This window comes from Exophiala aquamarina (genome assembly GCF_000709125.1).
Source record: "Exophiala aquamarina CBS 119918 chromosome Unknown aczIA-supercont1.1, whole genome shotgun sequence".
Lineage (NCBI taxonomy): Eukaryota > Fungi > Ascomycota > Eurotiomycetes > Chaetothyriales > Herpotrichiellaceae > Exophiala > Exophiala aquamarina.
In genome coordinates, this window is record NW_013550587.1 from 3,008,121 (window position 1) to 3,023,991 (window position 15,871).

At 50.3% G+C, this 15,871-nt stretch overlaps 4 protein-coding genes across 4 annotated transcripts; 2 read left to right on the top strand and 2 right to left on the bottom strand.

Moving 5' to 3' along the window:
• Positions 1 to 593: 593 nt before the first annotated feature.
• A1O9_01083 (uncharacterized protein) lies at positions 594 to 1,581 on the top strand (the record flags this gene model as incomplete). The annotated part of the gene is made up of 3 exons (XM_013410243.1): positions 594 to 999; positions 1,113 to 1,442; positions 1,505 to 1,581. 3 exons carry the CDS (start codon positions 594 to 596, stop codon positions 1,579 to 1,581), a joined length of 813 nt encoding a protein of 270 aa, XP_013265697.1.
• A 6,424-nt stretch (positions 1,582 to 8,005) lies between these two features.
• On the bottom strand, positions 8,006 to 9,700 carry A1O9_01084 (isocitrate lyase; the record flags this gene model as incomplete). The annotated part of the gene is made up of 1 exon (XM_013410244.1): positions 8,006 to 9,700. One exon carries the CDS (start codon positions 9,698 to 9,700, stop codon positions 8,006 to 8,008), a length of 1,695 nt encoding a protein of 564 aa, XP_013265698.1.
• A 932-nt stretch (positions 9,701 to 10,632) lies between these two features.
• On the top strand, positions 10,633 to 12,036 carry A1O9_01085 (2-methylcitrate synthase, mitochondrial; the record flags this gene model as incomplete). Its single annotated transcript, XM_013410245.1, has 1 exon — positions 10,633 to 12,036. The coding sequence occupies one exon, from the start codon at positions 10,633 to 10,635 to the stop codon at positions 12,034 to 12,036; it is 1,404 nt and encodes a 467-aa protein (XP_013265699.1).
• Positions 12,037 to 12,669: 633 nt separating this feature from the next.
• Positions 12,670 to 14,076, bottom strand: A1O9_01086 (uncharacterized protein; the record flags this gene model as incomplete). Its single annotated transcript, XM_013410246.1, has 1 exon — positions 12,670 to 14,076. The coding sequence occupies one exon, from the start codon at positions 14,074 to 14,076 to the stop codon at positions 12,670 to 12,672; it is 1,407 nt and encodes a 468-aa protein (XP_013265700.1).
• Positions 14,077 to 15,871: the final 1,795 nt, after the last annotated feature.

Below are 15,871 nucleotides of genomic sequence, written 5' to 3' on the forward strand. Positions count from 1 at the left end.
AGAAGCTCTGACTGTACTGTTCATAGACTGGCTTCACTAGATCTCCAATGTGCCAATGCTGCCGACGTCGAAGTTGCTGTCCAATCGGCGGAGAAAGCGCTGCCACTCTGGCAAGCAATGTCCCCGGTCCGTGTTGGAGAGATTTCAGTAATTGCTTGACTGACCTTTCTCTTCAACAGGAAGCGAAGAGGCATGTAATGATGCACCTAGCAGAGCTGATTGCAGAAGACGCAAAAAGGCTAGGGTATGCGGATACGGTGGTATCTGGGAAAGGGCCTGCCATAAGCCACCTCGAGGCCGCTGGAGCAGCTGAGATCTTTCGTTGTAAGTGCGTCACCATTTTGAACTGCATCAGCATCAGTGTGTCCTAAACAATACCCCCTAGATTATGCTGGCTTTACGGATAAGTTGTTACCGGGCGAATGTTATCCTTCAGATAATACGGGATTTATGAGGGTACGTCGAAGCAAATCCTGCGGGCTAGTACCCTTTGAATCGATCCAATGTTGACCTATCAGTAGTATGTCCGATACGAGTCATTCGGAGTATGCGCCGCAATAAATGCATATAATGCTCCACTTGCGACATTCGCTATGAAATGTCCTCCGGCGCTTGCGAGCGGCAATGTTATGATCACAAAGGCTAGTGAAATGAACCGTTTCGCCAGTTTGATGGTTGCCGAGCTTGCCATCAGAGCTGGCTTTCCACCTGGAGTTCTCAATGTTATTGTCGGCTCAGTTGAGGCGGGTGAAGCACTGAGCCACCATATGCGGATTCGGAAAATCAGCTTTACTGGCAGCATTGCCGTTGGCAAAATGATTCAGATGGGAGCGGCACGTTCGAATCTGAAGAAGGTTACCTTGGAGCTTGGAGGGAAGTCTCCAACGATTGTTTTCGAAGATGCCGACATCGAGCATGCAATCCAGGAGATCAGTCAGGGTTGCGTTTTCGGCATGCGAATATACGTTCATTCCTCTGTGGCTGACAAATTCATCAACGGTATGAGATCGCGTTATGAAATCCATGGCAAAAATCTGGGAGTGCTTGACAGCCCATTCGCCTCTCCCGCTTTCCACCATCGACAATTTCGCACAGTACTTTCCTTCATTGAGAACGACAAGAAGGAAGCTCAGCTGATCACCGGGGGGTTCGCCACGGAATTCAAGGCTGCTTTATCAGCCCCACCATTTTCTATAAGCCTATGGATGGCGCTGCGATCATGAACAAGGAGATTTTCGGCCCCGTCATATGCGTTGACACTTTCGACACGGAAGAAGAAGTCATCTACAAAGCAAATGATACCGAATATGGTCTTGGTTCCTACATTTACACCTCGAACATTGATCGTGCAATGAGGGTACTACCTCAGATTCAAGCCGGCGTTGTTGGTGTCAACACAATCAACATCCATTCGAAGGTGACGCCCTTCGGTGGTTATAAGCGTAGGTGGTCCATACCCAGTGTTTTGATTGTTTTCATAATGGCTCATACTGGCGCTTCACAGAGAGTGGCATCGGCAGGGAAAATGGTATCTACGCGCTCAAGGAATATTTGCAGACGAAGTCAGTGCACGTCAAGTAAGGACCGGACCTTCACTATTGTTGGGATATATCTAACGCCCGCCTCAGATATGACACGAGGATAATGGACGGCGAGGGAAGTGTTTTCACTCTGTAATAGTGACGAAGATGCCGCATGCCGATCTACCAGCGGGTCTGCCTCAGGGTATAAGACATGTGGTGGGAAATCGCGGTGCTGAGACCACCAAAGCTTGAAATGATGATGATTTCTCAAGCAAAGCACTTCCTGGTGGCTGTGAGAAGATCCTCCAACGTACGTGCATTCGGTATACTGAAGGGACATGGTTTGATGAACATACTCAGAATAAGAGGTATTCACCAGGCTGCATTGAGTGTGCCTGCTTGTAGGCTTCACTACTTGCGAGGTGGTATTCGGAGGCGTTCGAACATGTGACAAATAAATAATCAATTTTCATAGCATGATCAGCAATAGAGCAGTAAGTTATGCAATCACTGACGTCTTTCGACCTTGCATGCGCAGTAGATAGTCGCCATACTATCACGTCACCGGCCTTGAACTTCTTCTAACAAAAAGAATCCAGTAATACCCAAGTTGACAACACAAGCGGCTTGCTTTCTAATTCCAAGCGTGCCGTAATTCACTCGCCTAGATTTAGGAGAGCACGATTCTTCTTTTCTTTGCTGTATAATGATAGACTTGATGTGGTCTGCTTGAGTCATGTGCTGTCGAAAGAACACTCAAAGCCATGCAGCCACCACAACCAACGCAGCGCCAGCGAGTCCAACGAGTTGGGCTGTTGATTGGGTAGTCACAAGTGCCGCTGCACCCGTAAACTTAGCCGTTGCAGCCATTGAGCTCGTACTAGTAGGGCCTTCGTTCGCGGTTTCCACCATTTGTGGAAGTAGATGTTGAGATGGCCTCACTGGTTCCGGCGGCAGTCAAGGTACCCGTCACTCTAGCAGTGGATTCCAGCGCACCGGTGACCTTACTGACAATCGATGATGCAAAGGAACTGGCATCGGATGCGAGTGAAGAAGCGAAGGTCCCGGTCGCGCCGATTGCTCCGGTCACTTCGCTGGCGACCGAGGAAGCGAATGAAGATGCATCAGCGGATATAGATTCTGTCTCCAGCCCATTTGAAATGGTAGTACTTGCTCAGGAGAAGGCTGAACCAACTATGCTATCCAAATCCTGGGCTTGTATAATGGGAACCAAGGTAGTCCCAGAGAAGAGAATGATACCCATAGGATTGATGAGGAATACCCGCATGTTGAATGAAAGAAGCTTGCCAAAGGAATTTCGCAAGGAAGTATAGAGTAGAAGATCAAATTTCAATACTCGTGCAGAACGCAGCGTGGGCTTGTTGTTGTACCTTTAGAGGAGCACCGCAATAGTTTTAGGACAGAGTTGCGGCTTTTGTGCTTTTCCGAACACGGAATTGGCATAGAGCTATTCGATACAGGACGAGCAGGACACTCTGCGTCACCTTACGCGTCACTAAACCACCACCGGCTTTTATGTGCCGGATAGAGCAGTTCCGCTTGTAAATGAAATCGAATCTTCGGAATAAGCTGGAACTTCATGTCTATCGATGAATCCCGAGGTGTACAGTGGACATGGGGAAAGTTCTCTTCGCCAACATGTCGACTTAACCGCATCGATACAGGCACCTTTTCATAGCGTACATAGTAGTCGACCTGAACGGTATTGTCACAATGATAGATTCGGCGATCCGTTTATCTTGAAGCCGTAAGCATTTCTCGGTAAGATGTGCTCACCGGATGTCCTCAGAAATTCGTACACTGAGTCGGTGAATAGCTCATGCTATTAGCTCCTCGAAGTTTTTCTTCCTGGTCAGTAGCATTGCCCTCACAATCCAGCCTCTTCAGAATGCGATGTTGGCACCCTGGAATTCCAAGCATAAAGAAAGGAACGTTGAGAGACTGGATAATCCGCCAAGGTTCATGCTATTATCATCATTTGTTTCGTTCACGGCCTCCAATCAACAAGTATTCGTTGCTAGTACCCACTCAGCGAGTCAGCCATTCTGTTTGCAACGATGACACCCGCATCTGTGCCGAACACTATTGGACTGCATGTGCGGAACTGCGAGCGTGAGAATCGTAACCCTCGAAGCAATCAAGATGACTTGCACTCGGCGGGGTGATCCATAGAGAGATGACGATGGAGAAACACGCAAGTACTATCGCAATCGGTTATAGATCATAGCTTTAGAACGGTAGACTCACCATGTATGCTTCCATATCTTCAAAGAGAGATACCTACAGAGTATACTTTAAGTGTCTAGCAATAGTAGGTCTTTGGAACCGGACTAAGTACAGCTAATGAGAACTATCAGGAGAGTAAGCAGGGGCCTCAGCAGGCCTGATGGTGGCTGAGTAGCTGATGCTGAGGCTGAGCCGAAGTTGAGCCAGGTCTCCTAATCCCAGAGTAAAGCGGCAAGGCACGATGCGGATTCGCCGTAGAATGACAAGGGTCCCAGGTCCCAGGTCCCAGGTCCCAGGTCTCAGTGTCTCAGTGTCTCAGGGTCTCAAGCCATTATTTGCATTGATTTCATGTTTCATATTTTCTACAAAGTAGTTTTGTGTGTGTTGGTTGGCTAGCCAATGCCAGACTCAGCAAGTTTCCAACATGAAACACTCAATGATGGGGCAAGGCCCATCGATCTCACAATCTGAAATCTTGAATCATCGAGCTCTTAGATCGAATTCGAGACGTAGTACGGATACTAGGATAGAGTTTCTGATCTCACGGTGCCTGGTCAAGCTCGGCCTCCAACATTTCGCAGAGACCGATTGCCGTCCGGATAGCTCAACCCCCTCCAAAGATTTGACCTCCAATTACCGATGTTGAAGGTATTTCCCATTTGCAGCCGAGATGTAAACTCGCAGCGGACGTTAAGCGAGCTGTCAACTGTTGTGTGCAACCCAGCCTGTTGAATCACAACTAGTCCCGGTGACTCTCGACTCAGCCCAGAGCGAGGACATACTATCATTTGGCCGCTTGACATTGGTCAAGATTGGAATGACGGTGTGAAAATTGCCTCGCTTCAATGCTGGCTTGCTGAGATCTGGGCATGCGCTTCGCTGAAGGCAGCCAGTAGAAGGCTCCGCATCCCCGTGCTCTACACTGGGGACTGCTGGCTATGTGCTTCCTCGCTCAACTGCTGTTGATGTGCCAATCCTCATCCCATGTCCACCTAAACTCTTCGGGTTACGAGGCAGATAAATCGATGTGTCAGTGCCTGTGTGATTCAGATTGAGGTGGCGATACTACCAAATAATGCCTTGCTGTGGTGCCCAACACCCGTCGTTGCTTCCTGAGTAATCGAGCTGTCGCAAAGAGAAGGCGCCTGTTCCTTATGACAGGAAGTGCAGATGAACCTATAGATCCCGCCTGTCATTCCCCCACACACAGATCCATCCGTGCGAACACTTGGTCTTGCTAGGCAAATCAAGCACTTTCTAATTAGGTCTTACATGGATCACGGCTCTATATGGCATTCCTTACAACAGCACGAGTCCTCAAAAAGCCTGATCATACCTCTCTCACGTCAAGCAGAAAACCTCCTCGGTGGTCCTGACCTGCCATGTCAAAGTTTTGAGACTGAATGCAGGGGCAGCTCGTCAAACGACCGCCCAATGTTGGCTGGCAAGTAAGTTCCAGATGGTATGTTTCCTGGTCGATGTCTTTTATTCTTTAACCCATGACCCATCTTTGTTCTACAATAATGGACAGGAAGATGAAAACCTCCCATAGACCAATGAACGATCCACCTCAATGTCCTCTTCTATTCCCCCGAAAGCTGCCGCCATCACCACCACCCTGCCTCTGGTGCCCCCGTCACGAGTGTGGTTAGTGCAACAAGAGACAATGTCCAAGGGCAGAGAAAACTTGGTTAGAAAGAGGGCGAGCCGCGTACCAAGCGGTTAAAAGAGACGGTAGACAGTACATCTTCTGTTTGAGTGCTTAATACGACCGATCGACGTTCTATAAGCAAATCTCAATACAGCGTCCCCATCCTATTCACATTGAAACAAGCTTGACGAGTGGCAGAAATGGAGCACTAAATCCTCGACACCACCTTATCTGCTTTTCTTCCGGAATTTGTTCGACTAATAGTGCACAGGTGTAGACTTCAACGCCTTCCTGTGGCAAAACAGTGCTACCTGCATGTCTAGCACTTTGCCAAATATTCACATTATAGAATCAAGAATCATTGACGCGAAGCCACACAAAACAGTCATATTTGGCGCAGGGATAGCAATATCGTCATCGGATGAGCGGATCGGGGGGTCAGAAAGTACAATGTCTTGGGTCAGCATCGGCTCGCAATGACGACACACTTCACGAATTACACTGATACCAACGGCGTATCTGTCGCGGCAAGTCAAAACTACCCCAGTTGAGTCAGATGGATGCAGAGGCGGCGAAATTGAAAATGACTGGGACCACGGAAGGTTACTACCAACTCTAGTGCTCTATCAAGATTTAACAGCTCTTGCAACCGATCACCGGTGGTGCCTCACTACTTCTAAAGCTGCAAGCCATACATACGAGAGAGAGAGAGAGACCCCAGCGAATAAGTCAAGCATTTCAAGGCCTTTTCGGCCGAGGCAAGGCGGCAGATCGCGGACTGGTACTCGGAGGTGGGATATCAAGCAGGCTAGTGAGACTTGAGTCTCCGACAACTGCCGGGCGTCACTCCGAACATGTGAAAAGAAGCCGCGCAGATATAGCGGGGCTTCGAAGACGAAGTGTACCTCGTTGCTTGGAGTCGAAAAGCATTTTACATCCATGTGGCTGCGAGAAAACAAGCAAAGTCGGAAAATCCCGGACCAGAGCCAATTCACATTTCAGAGGTGGAGCCCGTCACATAAAGATAGGGAGAAGCCCGTCAGCGGCCAAGGCTGTGAAAATAAGGGGCAAGGCAAGCCCCAAAACGAAGCGGGCTGGTAAAGGGTTCGCCAGACCCCTGCGTGGTTTCTCCACCATATGCACGGAGGACGGTAGGTAACTAACTACAGCCAAATGCCTTGGCCTGCCGGGTGCCTGGCAAGAAGCGCAAGGGCTGCGTCATTCAGCCTCGCAGCCCGCTTATGACTGCCCGACGTCCGTCGCTTTCTAAGTTAGCCTCGCGTAGGCGCTCGCATAAGCTCTTCAGCTGCAGCTCCCACACGCCGCAGTATTAAATGGGAATACTCATACCCTGACGGATCAAGAGTGCCACGCCATGAGGGACTTTTGGAGCAAAGAATTGCAGCCAGCAAGCGTGTACGATCTCAAAACTACTAGTAACTAGCTTAGCTGGCACCGGCTCGACCGTCGAAGTTGCAATGCAGACTCTGGAAGCGAAGTCGCTCGGCACTACGGCGAGAGCCCCGCAAATATGAATTCCAGCGATGCCTGAGAGTTTGATGATCACAAACTGAGGAGCACTTTGAAAGGCTGAGCCGAGCAAGGAGCCTGTACGTTGCAAATCGCACGTGATCAGACAGGTTGATCGAGTTGCATTGCTTTTGCTTCCCTCATGGAGTCGGCGGGAGGGTATGCCTATGGCCCCAATTTCACGAGGTAGCAAGCTGAACCAGAGGTTGCGGCGTGTACCAGGGTATCTCGAAGGAATGGTTACTCGTACCGTTCAATCGCAGCTTCGCTCCATGCGTGCTCGTCATGGTTTCGCCCGTGCCTGGTCAATGAGGCGCATTACGGTGAATGTTGTGGAGGTGAGTTGAAACCTCCGTATATCTGGCGAGGGGAATCAGGGAAGAGGTGGTCAGATCAAAGCGGGCTGTGCCAGAAGGGAAAGGAAGTGGCATGTCGGATACGTGAGATGCACTTGTTGTTGGGGCGGCTGGATGCTGGAATTACCTGCCCACGAGCCACGCGACTTGTGTCGCTGAAAGTTGAAAGGACCATGACCAAAGTGTTCAGAAAGTACCAAGACTTCCTTTTGGTTGAGCTATATACAATCTATCCCGCTATTTAAATGACTACCGTATTGTAGTAGATGGTGATTTTGTCTACTGTCCAAATTGCCAACTTTTCTATCATACTACATCAACGTGAGATAAAGCCGAACTCGTTCCTCGTCTGTGTCGCGGACTCGGCCACTGAGCTTCTCCCATGCTGGTGGGTCTAGTTTCCACATGCTTCTCGAGCCATAAGACTATACGTTGTGGTGTCAACGTCAGGGAATGGAGGTCTACGAGCCAGGTTTTGAGCCGAGAGCAGCCTGGCTGTTCACACAATGGGCTGGCTGTCTGTCTTTGCGATGAGCCATGAGAGAGCGACTACAATCACAGCTCTGGTGTGCCTTGAATGGTGATGCTTCTAAGGTTTCTGCTTCATCCCGAAGCCGTTGAGCTCGGGAGCCGGAGGCTTGCAGAAGATTTGTGCGCCGACGGTTGAGTGCCGTTAAGCCTGAATAAGTTTAGCCTGCCTAGAAGCCTTTCTCAGTGTTTCCGTCGCCCATGCTCTTACTGCCACTGCTGCCACTCTGAATAGCACCGATGATGCCATCGATATATGCAGCACCGCTCCATTTCTGGTGAGTTAGCACATCGACACCGAGCTTCTTCTCGCGACTCTGCACAAGATTGACATATGCGAGCATGCCGTCTTCCTTGAAGCCTCGTGACAATTCTGCACTGATGGCTGCAGTCGAATGAAGGCCGGCGAGGGAAATAAGTTGAAGAACGAAGCCTTCCTTGGCGAGGTCCCAGACAAAAGATTTCAGGGAGGCATCATCGAAACCTTGACCCATCCAATTGAAAGATGGGCTAAGATTGTAGACCAACTTCTTGCCCGGGTACTGTTCGCGGATTTCTCTGGCGAAACCGGCAGCCTTGGGGACACTAGGGTCTGCTGTCTCAAGCCAGAGTAGATCGGCATAGGGGGCAAATTCGATGGCTCGCTTGGTGGCGGCGGGAAGACCAGCACGATAATGGTAGAAGCCTTCTCGAGTTCGAGGAATATCGCAAGACCATACAACAGGAGATTTGGTATACTGTTGGGAGAGAGTGCGACGTTTAGTGAGAGAGAGATTGGGATTGGCCTTTGTCTTGGCAAGATATTGGGAAGCATCGCCACCGTCCGCCTTGATGTGTGCCTCGACTGCTTCATCAAAGGTGACCAACTTATGCTTCTTAACCCAAGCAGACTCGAATTGATCCACTTCCGGTCCGGGCGCACCGGCCATTTCCATTTCTTGCAGGACCTCGGCCAGAGGCTCGGTTTCTTCTGTTACACCAAGAATGAATTCATGGTCTCTGACGTCGATGGCACTGGAGAGTAGTTTCCCGCTCTCTGAATCAGTTCGAGCAATAACGAGGTTTTCCGAACCCATCATGTCCCATTGAAATCTAGCAGCGACAAGACGATTGATGTGATCGCCCACAGGAACCAGAACCTTTCCAGCAAGATGGCCACATTTCTTGCCACCGTGCAGTTGATCCTCGAAATGAACAGCAGCAGCACCATTTTCGGCGAAAAGCTTGGCCAGCTTGATGACAGCCGAAAGACCACCATGACCAGTGTCACCGTCGGCGACGATGGGTCGTAGATAATCAATATAAGGAGTCTTCTGTCTCTCTTCGGGGCTCAGCTTCTGCCTGGTATCGAAATGTTTGCGGTCATGTAATTGTTGAGCCTTGAAGAGTCTCTGAACCTGATTAGGGACAGTGTTATATGGATAGTCGCCAAAGTCGGCGGAGACTTCATTTGTGGTAGTCAAGACGGAAGAGCATGCCCAGCCAGAGACATAGAGAATCTCTTGGTTTGGAGCCTGCTGGGTCATCTGGACGGGATCGATGGCGCCCATGGTGTGGACCGGCTTGCCCTCTGCAGCCCTCTCATTCAGTAGATTGAAGAGTTTCCGAGCCATAAGGGAACTCGGATAGGTCTGTTGTAATGTTCCTCTTTTACTGACGACATCTTGGGGTGTATAGGGTCTCTTGATCCCCTCGTACCGAGGAGAGTTCCACCACTTCTTCACATCCTCTACCTGCTGGTTGAACAACAGGTCCTCTGCATCACCGGTCTTTGATTCGGTGGATAGCAGCTGGAAGGAGTCTGTAGGCAGTGAGGTCGACACTGGAGTCTCGACAGATGGTAAAGAAGAGAGAGGCCGAGACATGAGGGCGACGAAAGGCTTCGCGGGCAGTGATCGTACAACGTGTCCGGCTGATAGCCTCGGTAACGTTCTCCGTAGCTGTCGGATCATGTTTGGAGAGGGTCAATGAGTTCAAATCTGATAGAGAGAAGTGACCAGGCTGCTGGCTAGGAGGAAGGTTTTGTAGCAAAAGCAAAGGGCAAATTGGTAATGATCGGACAAGAAGAAGTCAGTAGAAAAACACTCAGAATGACATTACCGTTCGATGACCAAGACCAAGATTACATCCACATCTACACCGATGCACTGCTGCCGGTGTATTAGTAGACGGTTGGTGGTGGGAAGTACGAGGTACAATGGCAGTGAAGCCGTTTGGAAGAGTATTGCAGTTACAGTAGACTTGCGGGTGTGAAAAGTCGCGCAAAGGGAGGGAGCGCACTCGTACCACACCGAGGACGGACCGAAGGACAGAGGGAGCGATTCTATTGGCCCTGTGACGATGCCTCGGATATCGGTTAGCTCGGGGACTAAGCTTCCCACTTGTCCAGGTACCACCCCCCTCGGCCTTTGTTCTATAGGCGGGACGAGGGGCTCTTAGGCTTCGTTCAGGGGTGACTCGGGGCACTCCTAGGCACCCTAGGTACCCACTGGCATCCCACTGCGCTCCCTTCCTCCCTTGCCCGAGGAATCCCCAATCCTGCATCTGCGGCCAATGCTTGGGATAGATAATTCTCATGGGAAAAGCTCTCGGACTTATTTACTGATTGTTACTGCTCTCTCTTCTCTCCTCTTCTCTCCACTCTCTCTTGTTCACCTTGCTGTCGAGCACTGGCTACCTGTCGTCGTTAAAGCTGCCGATCTCAGTCAGCGACCACTTTACCCCGCAACCTCACCACCAACACCGCAGGTAGCTGTCTCTGCTCAACCCCGGCAATAAACAACCACACCCGCTCACCATGGCTACCACTACTAGAACCACACAGCACGCTCTGAGAGCCCTCCGTGCTTCGTCAACCCGTCCCTACGCCTCGTTTGCTTACCGCACCTATGCGTCTGCTGCTGAGCCAGACCTCAAGGCCACTCTGCAGTCGATCATTCCTGAAAAGCGGGAGCTGCTGAAGCAGGTCAAAGCTCATGCAGACAAGAAGATTGGCGATGTCACAGTTGGCCAGGTCATCGGTGGAATGAGAACCCTCAAGTCGATGGTTTGGGAAGGCTCTGTTCTTGATGCCAACGAGGGCATTCGATTCCATGGCCGAACAATTGCCGATTGCCAGAAGGAGCTTCCCAAGGGCACCTCTGGCACCGAGATGCTCCCCGAAGCCATGTTTTGGCTCCTGTTGACCGGTCAAGTGCCTTCCACAACCCAGGTCAGAACCTTCTCTCGTGAGCTCGCCGAGAAATCCGACCTGCCTGCTCATGTCGTCACCCTGCTTCGTGGCTTTGACAAGAATGTCCATCCCATGACCCAGCTGGCCATTGCCGTTGCCGCCTTGAACACCGAGTCCAAGTTTGCTACCAAATATGCCGAGGGCCTCAACAAGGCCGACTACTGGGAGCCTACATTCGAGGACTCCGTGAACCTATTGGCCAAGCTGCCTCGTGTTGCTGCTGCCATCTTCGACAAGGCTGCCCTTGACATCAAAATCGACAAGGACCAGGACTGGGCCTACAACTTTGCCCACCTGTTAGGAAAGCCAGGGAAGGACAACGAGGGCTTCCAAGACCTGCTCCGTCTCTACCTTGCTCTCCACGGTGATCACGAAGGTGGCAATGTCTCTGCCCACGCAACCCACCTGGTTGGCTCAGCCCTCTCCGACCCCTATCTGTCTTACTCCGCAGGTCTCTTGGGTCTGGCAGGTCCTCTCCACGGCCTCGCTGCCCAAGAGGTCCTCCGCTGGATTCTAAAGATGCAGTCCCAGATCGGAGAGAACTTCTCCGACAAGGACGTCAGCGACTACCTGTGGGCGACCCTGAAATCCGGCCAAGTCGTTCCTGGCTACGGTCATGGGGTGTTGCGCAAGCCTGATCCACGCTTCAAGGCTCTCCTCGACTTCGGTGATGCCCGTCAAGATATCTCAAACAACCCGGTCTACCGCCTGGTCAAGAAAAACAGCGAGATCGCCCCCGGTGTGTTGACCGAGCACGGAAAGACCAAGAACCCCCATCCCAATGTCGACAGCGCCTCAGGTGTTCTGTTCCACCACTACGGCTTCCGTGATCCTCTATACTACACCGTTACCTTCGGCGTCAGCAGAGGCCTCGGTCCCCTTGCCCAACTGATCTGGGACCGTGCCCTGGGCATGCCAATCGAAAGACCCAAGAGCATCAACCTCGAAGGTCTATTGAAGCTCGTGTAAACTTTGGGTTAACTCAGCTAACTGGTAAGTCGCGGTGTGTAAATAGATCTGAAGGAGCATTCCGCAATGGTGGAAAAGCATTCATAGTCCTGTATGGCGTTCTGTCCGAAGCGTCAGTATCACGTATACAATTGCCTTTGTTACATTCATCAACTGCTCACCATGTTGCGTCCTCGTGTTCGTGGCATACAAATTCACATTCCCCCGAGGATGTCAAGTTACGTCACTCTCCAGCAATTTGGATATCGGCCCGAGATCGGTTCGGATTAACTCAATTCGCGACTCGCGAAATTCTCCAATGGCATCAAGCTATAAAGCCTATGACAGCCTCATGTACTCTCTTGCATTGTCCAAGGCTTGGTAGAACTTCGTTCTTTGACAGCACTAACCACATTGTCACTGGCTCCTCCTCGCCGAGCTAGTTATATCAATTCAAATTACCAGTATGCTGCTGGCTCATCGAAGAAAATTCTAGTGGCCAAGATTCTCTGCTGATTCACCCCTGGGCCCAATCCAACGTGCCGCGCTGAAGACCAACAACACCAAGCAAACACCCGCTATCCGTGTGAAGAAGAACGCCAGGGACCTGCGTACCCTCCTCCCTGACACATTCCGAGTACTCGACCTTGACTTTCACTCGCATCCGTTGTGACCTGCTTGTTGCCACATCTTGACGCTCTTAACCACCATCTCACCACGATTTCTCCAGGTTGGATACCATGCGTCCTTGGCTTTCCAGAAGTCCTGCTTTGCAGTCAAGCTTGCATCGACCCACGGCTTGCTGTTCTTACCATCTATGAACCAGCCATTGGTCCCTCCAACAGCGACATTCAAAATGAGATAGAAATCTTGGTCAAATGGTGTAGCTGCATTTCCGGTTTGTGACCATGGGTCCACCAGTCGAGTTCCATTACTATCGGACAATGGAAAGTTCCCACGCTGCCACAGCGGCTCCTTGAAGTTGGTGTACAGCACTTGGAGTAAGCGGGTGTCAATGTAGGTGAAGACGTATTTTTCAGACCATTCTAGACCAAAAGTATGGAATTTTTTGGCATAGGTTGTGTGCAGTGCTTTTCTCTTGACATTGGTCCGCCACCATGCATCATTAGCTGCGTCGGGGCCCCAGTGTAGTGCACTTGAGACAATGTTGTCGCCGCCTGAAGGATATGTATGATTGTTTCCTCGAGATTCAACAATGTCAATTTCGCCCGACTGTGGCCATTCGCCATACTTGGCATCAACGGGTAGGAGCCAGATTGCTGGCCACAACCAATCCCCTTCAGGCAACTTCGCCTCGACTTCTATACGACCATACTTGATCTTCGCTCCCTTCTTGGTGTTGATGCGACCAGACTTGACAGGATTGACAATTGTCCCATTTGTGACGTTGGTGCTCGCGATACAATTACTCCATAAAGAGGACGAACAAATCCCATCAGCTGTCAAGTCGATCACGCTATTTGATTCCACCAATGCGGCATCTTGAAGGGTTGGCTTGATGTGGAGCATTCCATCTTTGACAAATACATTCTCATCTGTAACCGTGGTCTGCTCGAATTGACCATTGCCGAACCCTCCAACCTCCGCCTCTTTGGTCCAGATGTTCAAGTCGATGCCATTCGAAAAATCATCGAGGTATACAGGGCAAAATTTGTGGTTGACAACAGTACGAAGACCATCCCAGATGAGAAAGCCAGCAATCCCAAGCCCGACCAGGAGTCCAATCATAGGTATGATGGTAACCCATTTCTCCCTCGGATCCTTGACTTTGGTCCATGGCCGCTCGATTTCGCCATTTTTCACCCGTCTAGAGTGAAAGTAGCGTTGTGTGACCTTGGTTTGGTGCAGGTTTGCAGATGACGCTCTTCTTGACACTTCTTGTGATGCATAAGGAGTCAAGAAGGGGTTGACTGGCTTCCTATGGCTCAGCTCAACACGTGCTGTCAATGAATCTGGACTCCCAACTCGAGGCGTGGCTTCCATCTTCAAAGATGCATTCCATGGAGAAGATGGAGGATTGTTTTCTTGCTGTTCACTCATGGTGGATCTCGGCCTGAAAGATGGGACTGCAGCCTCTGAACCTGACGAAAGATGTTCCCTGAATCCAGAAGAAAACGGAACCAGGAGGCTATGAGAAACTTCAATGTCATCACAACTTGCAAACATGAACTTGGACCACTCGGTTCAAAATCAGATGCAAGCAAGATTGCCCGTTGGGAAGGTACCACTACTGCAATCCAGACCGAGACTTGGTCTTGGTCCAAGCACTCAGCTATATCTTATACGATCTAATGGTGGTGTTTCGATGAATCCAACTATCTATGTCTTTGGACCGCTTGCTTAATGCCAGTTTCGACGCTGTCCTTGTAGCTCACTCCCACTCTGGATTACAGGATTTTGCGAGAAACCCACCAGCGCCACTACCTCTGTGGAGATCACCAGTATTCGCCTCCAGAAATTTCGAGCATCTACAAAGCCTCTTTTCAAGGACAGTCGTCAATTGCATCCCGAAACCAGTTTTCTATATCTGGAAGTTGCCTGCTTGGAGCTTGCCAGACACCCGTGAGCCAAATCTCCCTCTGCCGTGCAAGACTGGTCGCTAATTTTCGATCGGTATCATTAGAACCTGATTTCCTGTGACATAATTGCCGCATCGTCTTCACAACAACTCAAGCCTGTACTCCTATAATGATAGTATCACTTAGGATCAGCCACACCTAGCTGAAACTCACCAAACCGCGTGTTTGGTCTTCGGATGGGTTTGCAATTGACCCATCGTTCCGATAATATGGACTGACCTGGAATAATCCTCGGCTGCACTTTTGTAACTGTTGTGCAACGCCAACGTCTGTTTTTGGATTACGTTAATTCTACTCCCATCTCTTACGATTTGCGGCGAGACACAACGTTCCGATCTTCAGGGTGATAGCTATCATGCAAACTGCATTGCACATAGCTCAAGTTTTATCACCCCCCGGAAGGTAGGATTGGTAACACAAGGTTGGCCTGTCTTTCGCATCTAGCCCTAGATTGCCTCAAATGTTTCATCACTGTCATGCAGAGCTCTTGCCCTTCAATTCCTCCTGAACACGTAGTACAGGCCAGTTCTTTCTGCCCATACCCATGCGTCTAGGTGACGTAAGTCTTCTCTGCCCTTTTTCTTGAATATCTTCCATTTTGTGGTCGGCTGCATCCTCATTATGGAAGCCCAGACAGTGCCTTCTGGGTTCGAGCAATTCAGTGCCCAAGAGACGTGTTCTTCGCTTATCAAGACTGATAGGGCGATGACACCGCAATTCACTTGTTCTTTCGAATCTCCCCGACAGGGCTCAATTGCTTGGGATCGCTCATCATCAGCAAGCAGGCCAGGCTCTATCGGTGGACAATCTACACGTAGTAGCCGGAGTGTATTCCTAGATGACATCAAGCACGAGATTATGATCAACCACATTTATCAGCAACAATGTTCGCATCTTTGGGTTAGTGACGGCAGTGGAGAATGCGAAGGCGTCCTACTACGAAAGTCAAGGGCTAACTATTTGGCTTGTCCACAATCACTCCTGAATTCCAATTTGGCTCGGATGTGTGCACAGCTGAATGTCCAGGTTAGTAAAGCCTTTATGTTTTAGCTGCTGGAACCTAAGGAGTCGTAGGTGGCTGTCACAGTGAACTCGAGGGTCATCAAAACTTTCCTTGCTTGGGCTCCAGAAGCAACCGATGTTCCTTTGGCAAATGGACTTCGGATTCAAATTCTGCCCAGTGTGGAAGACCTTTCCAAGGCACGAAAGTATCAATTCGCCGCCTTCATTACCTCAGAGTCTCTCCTGATCGTATG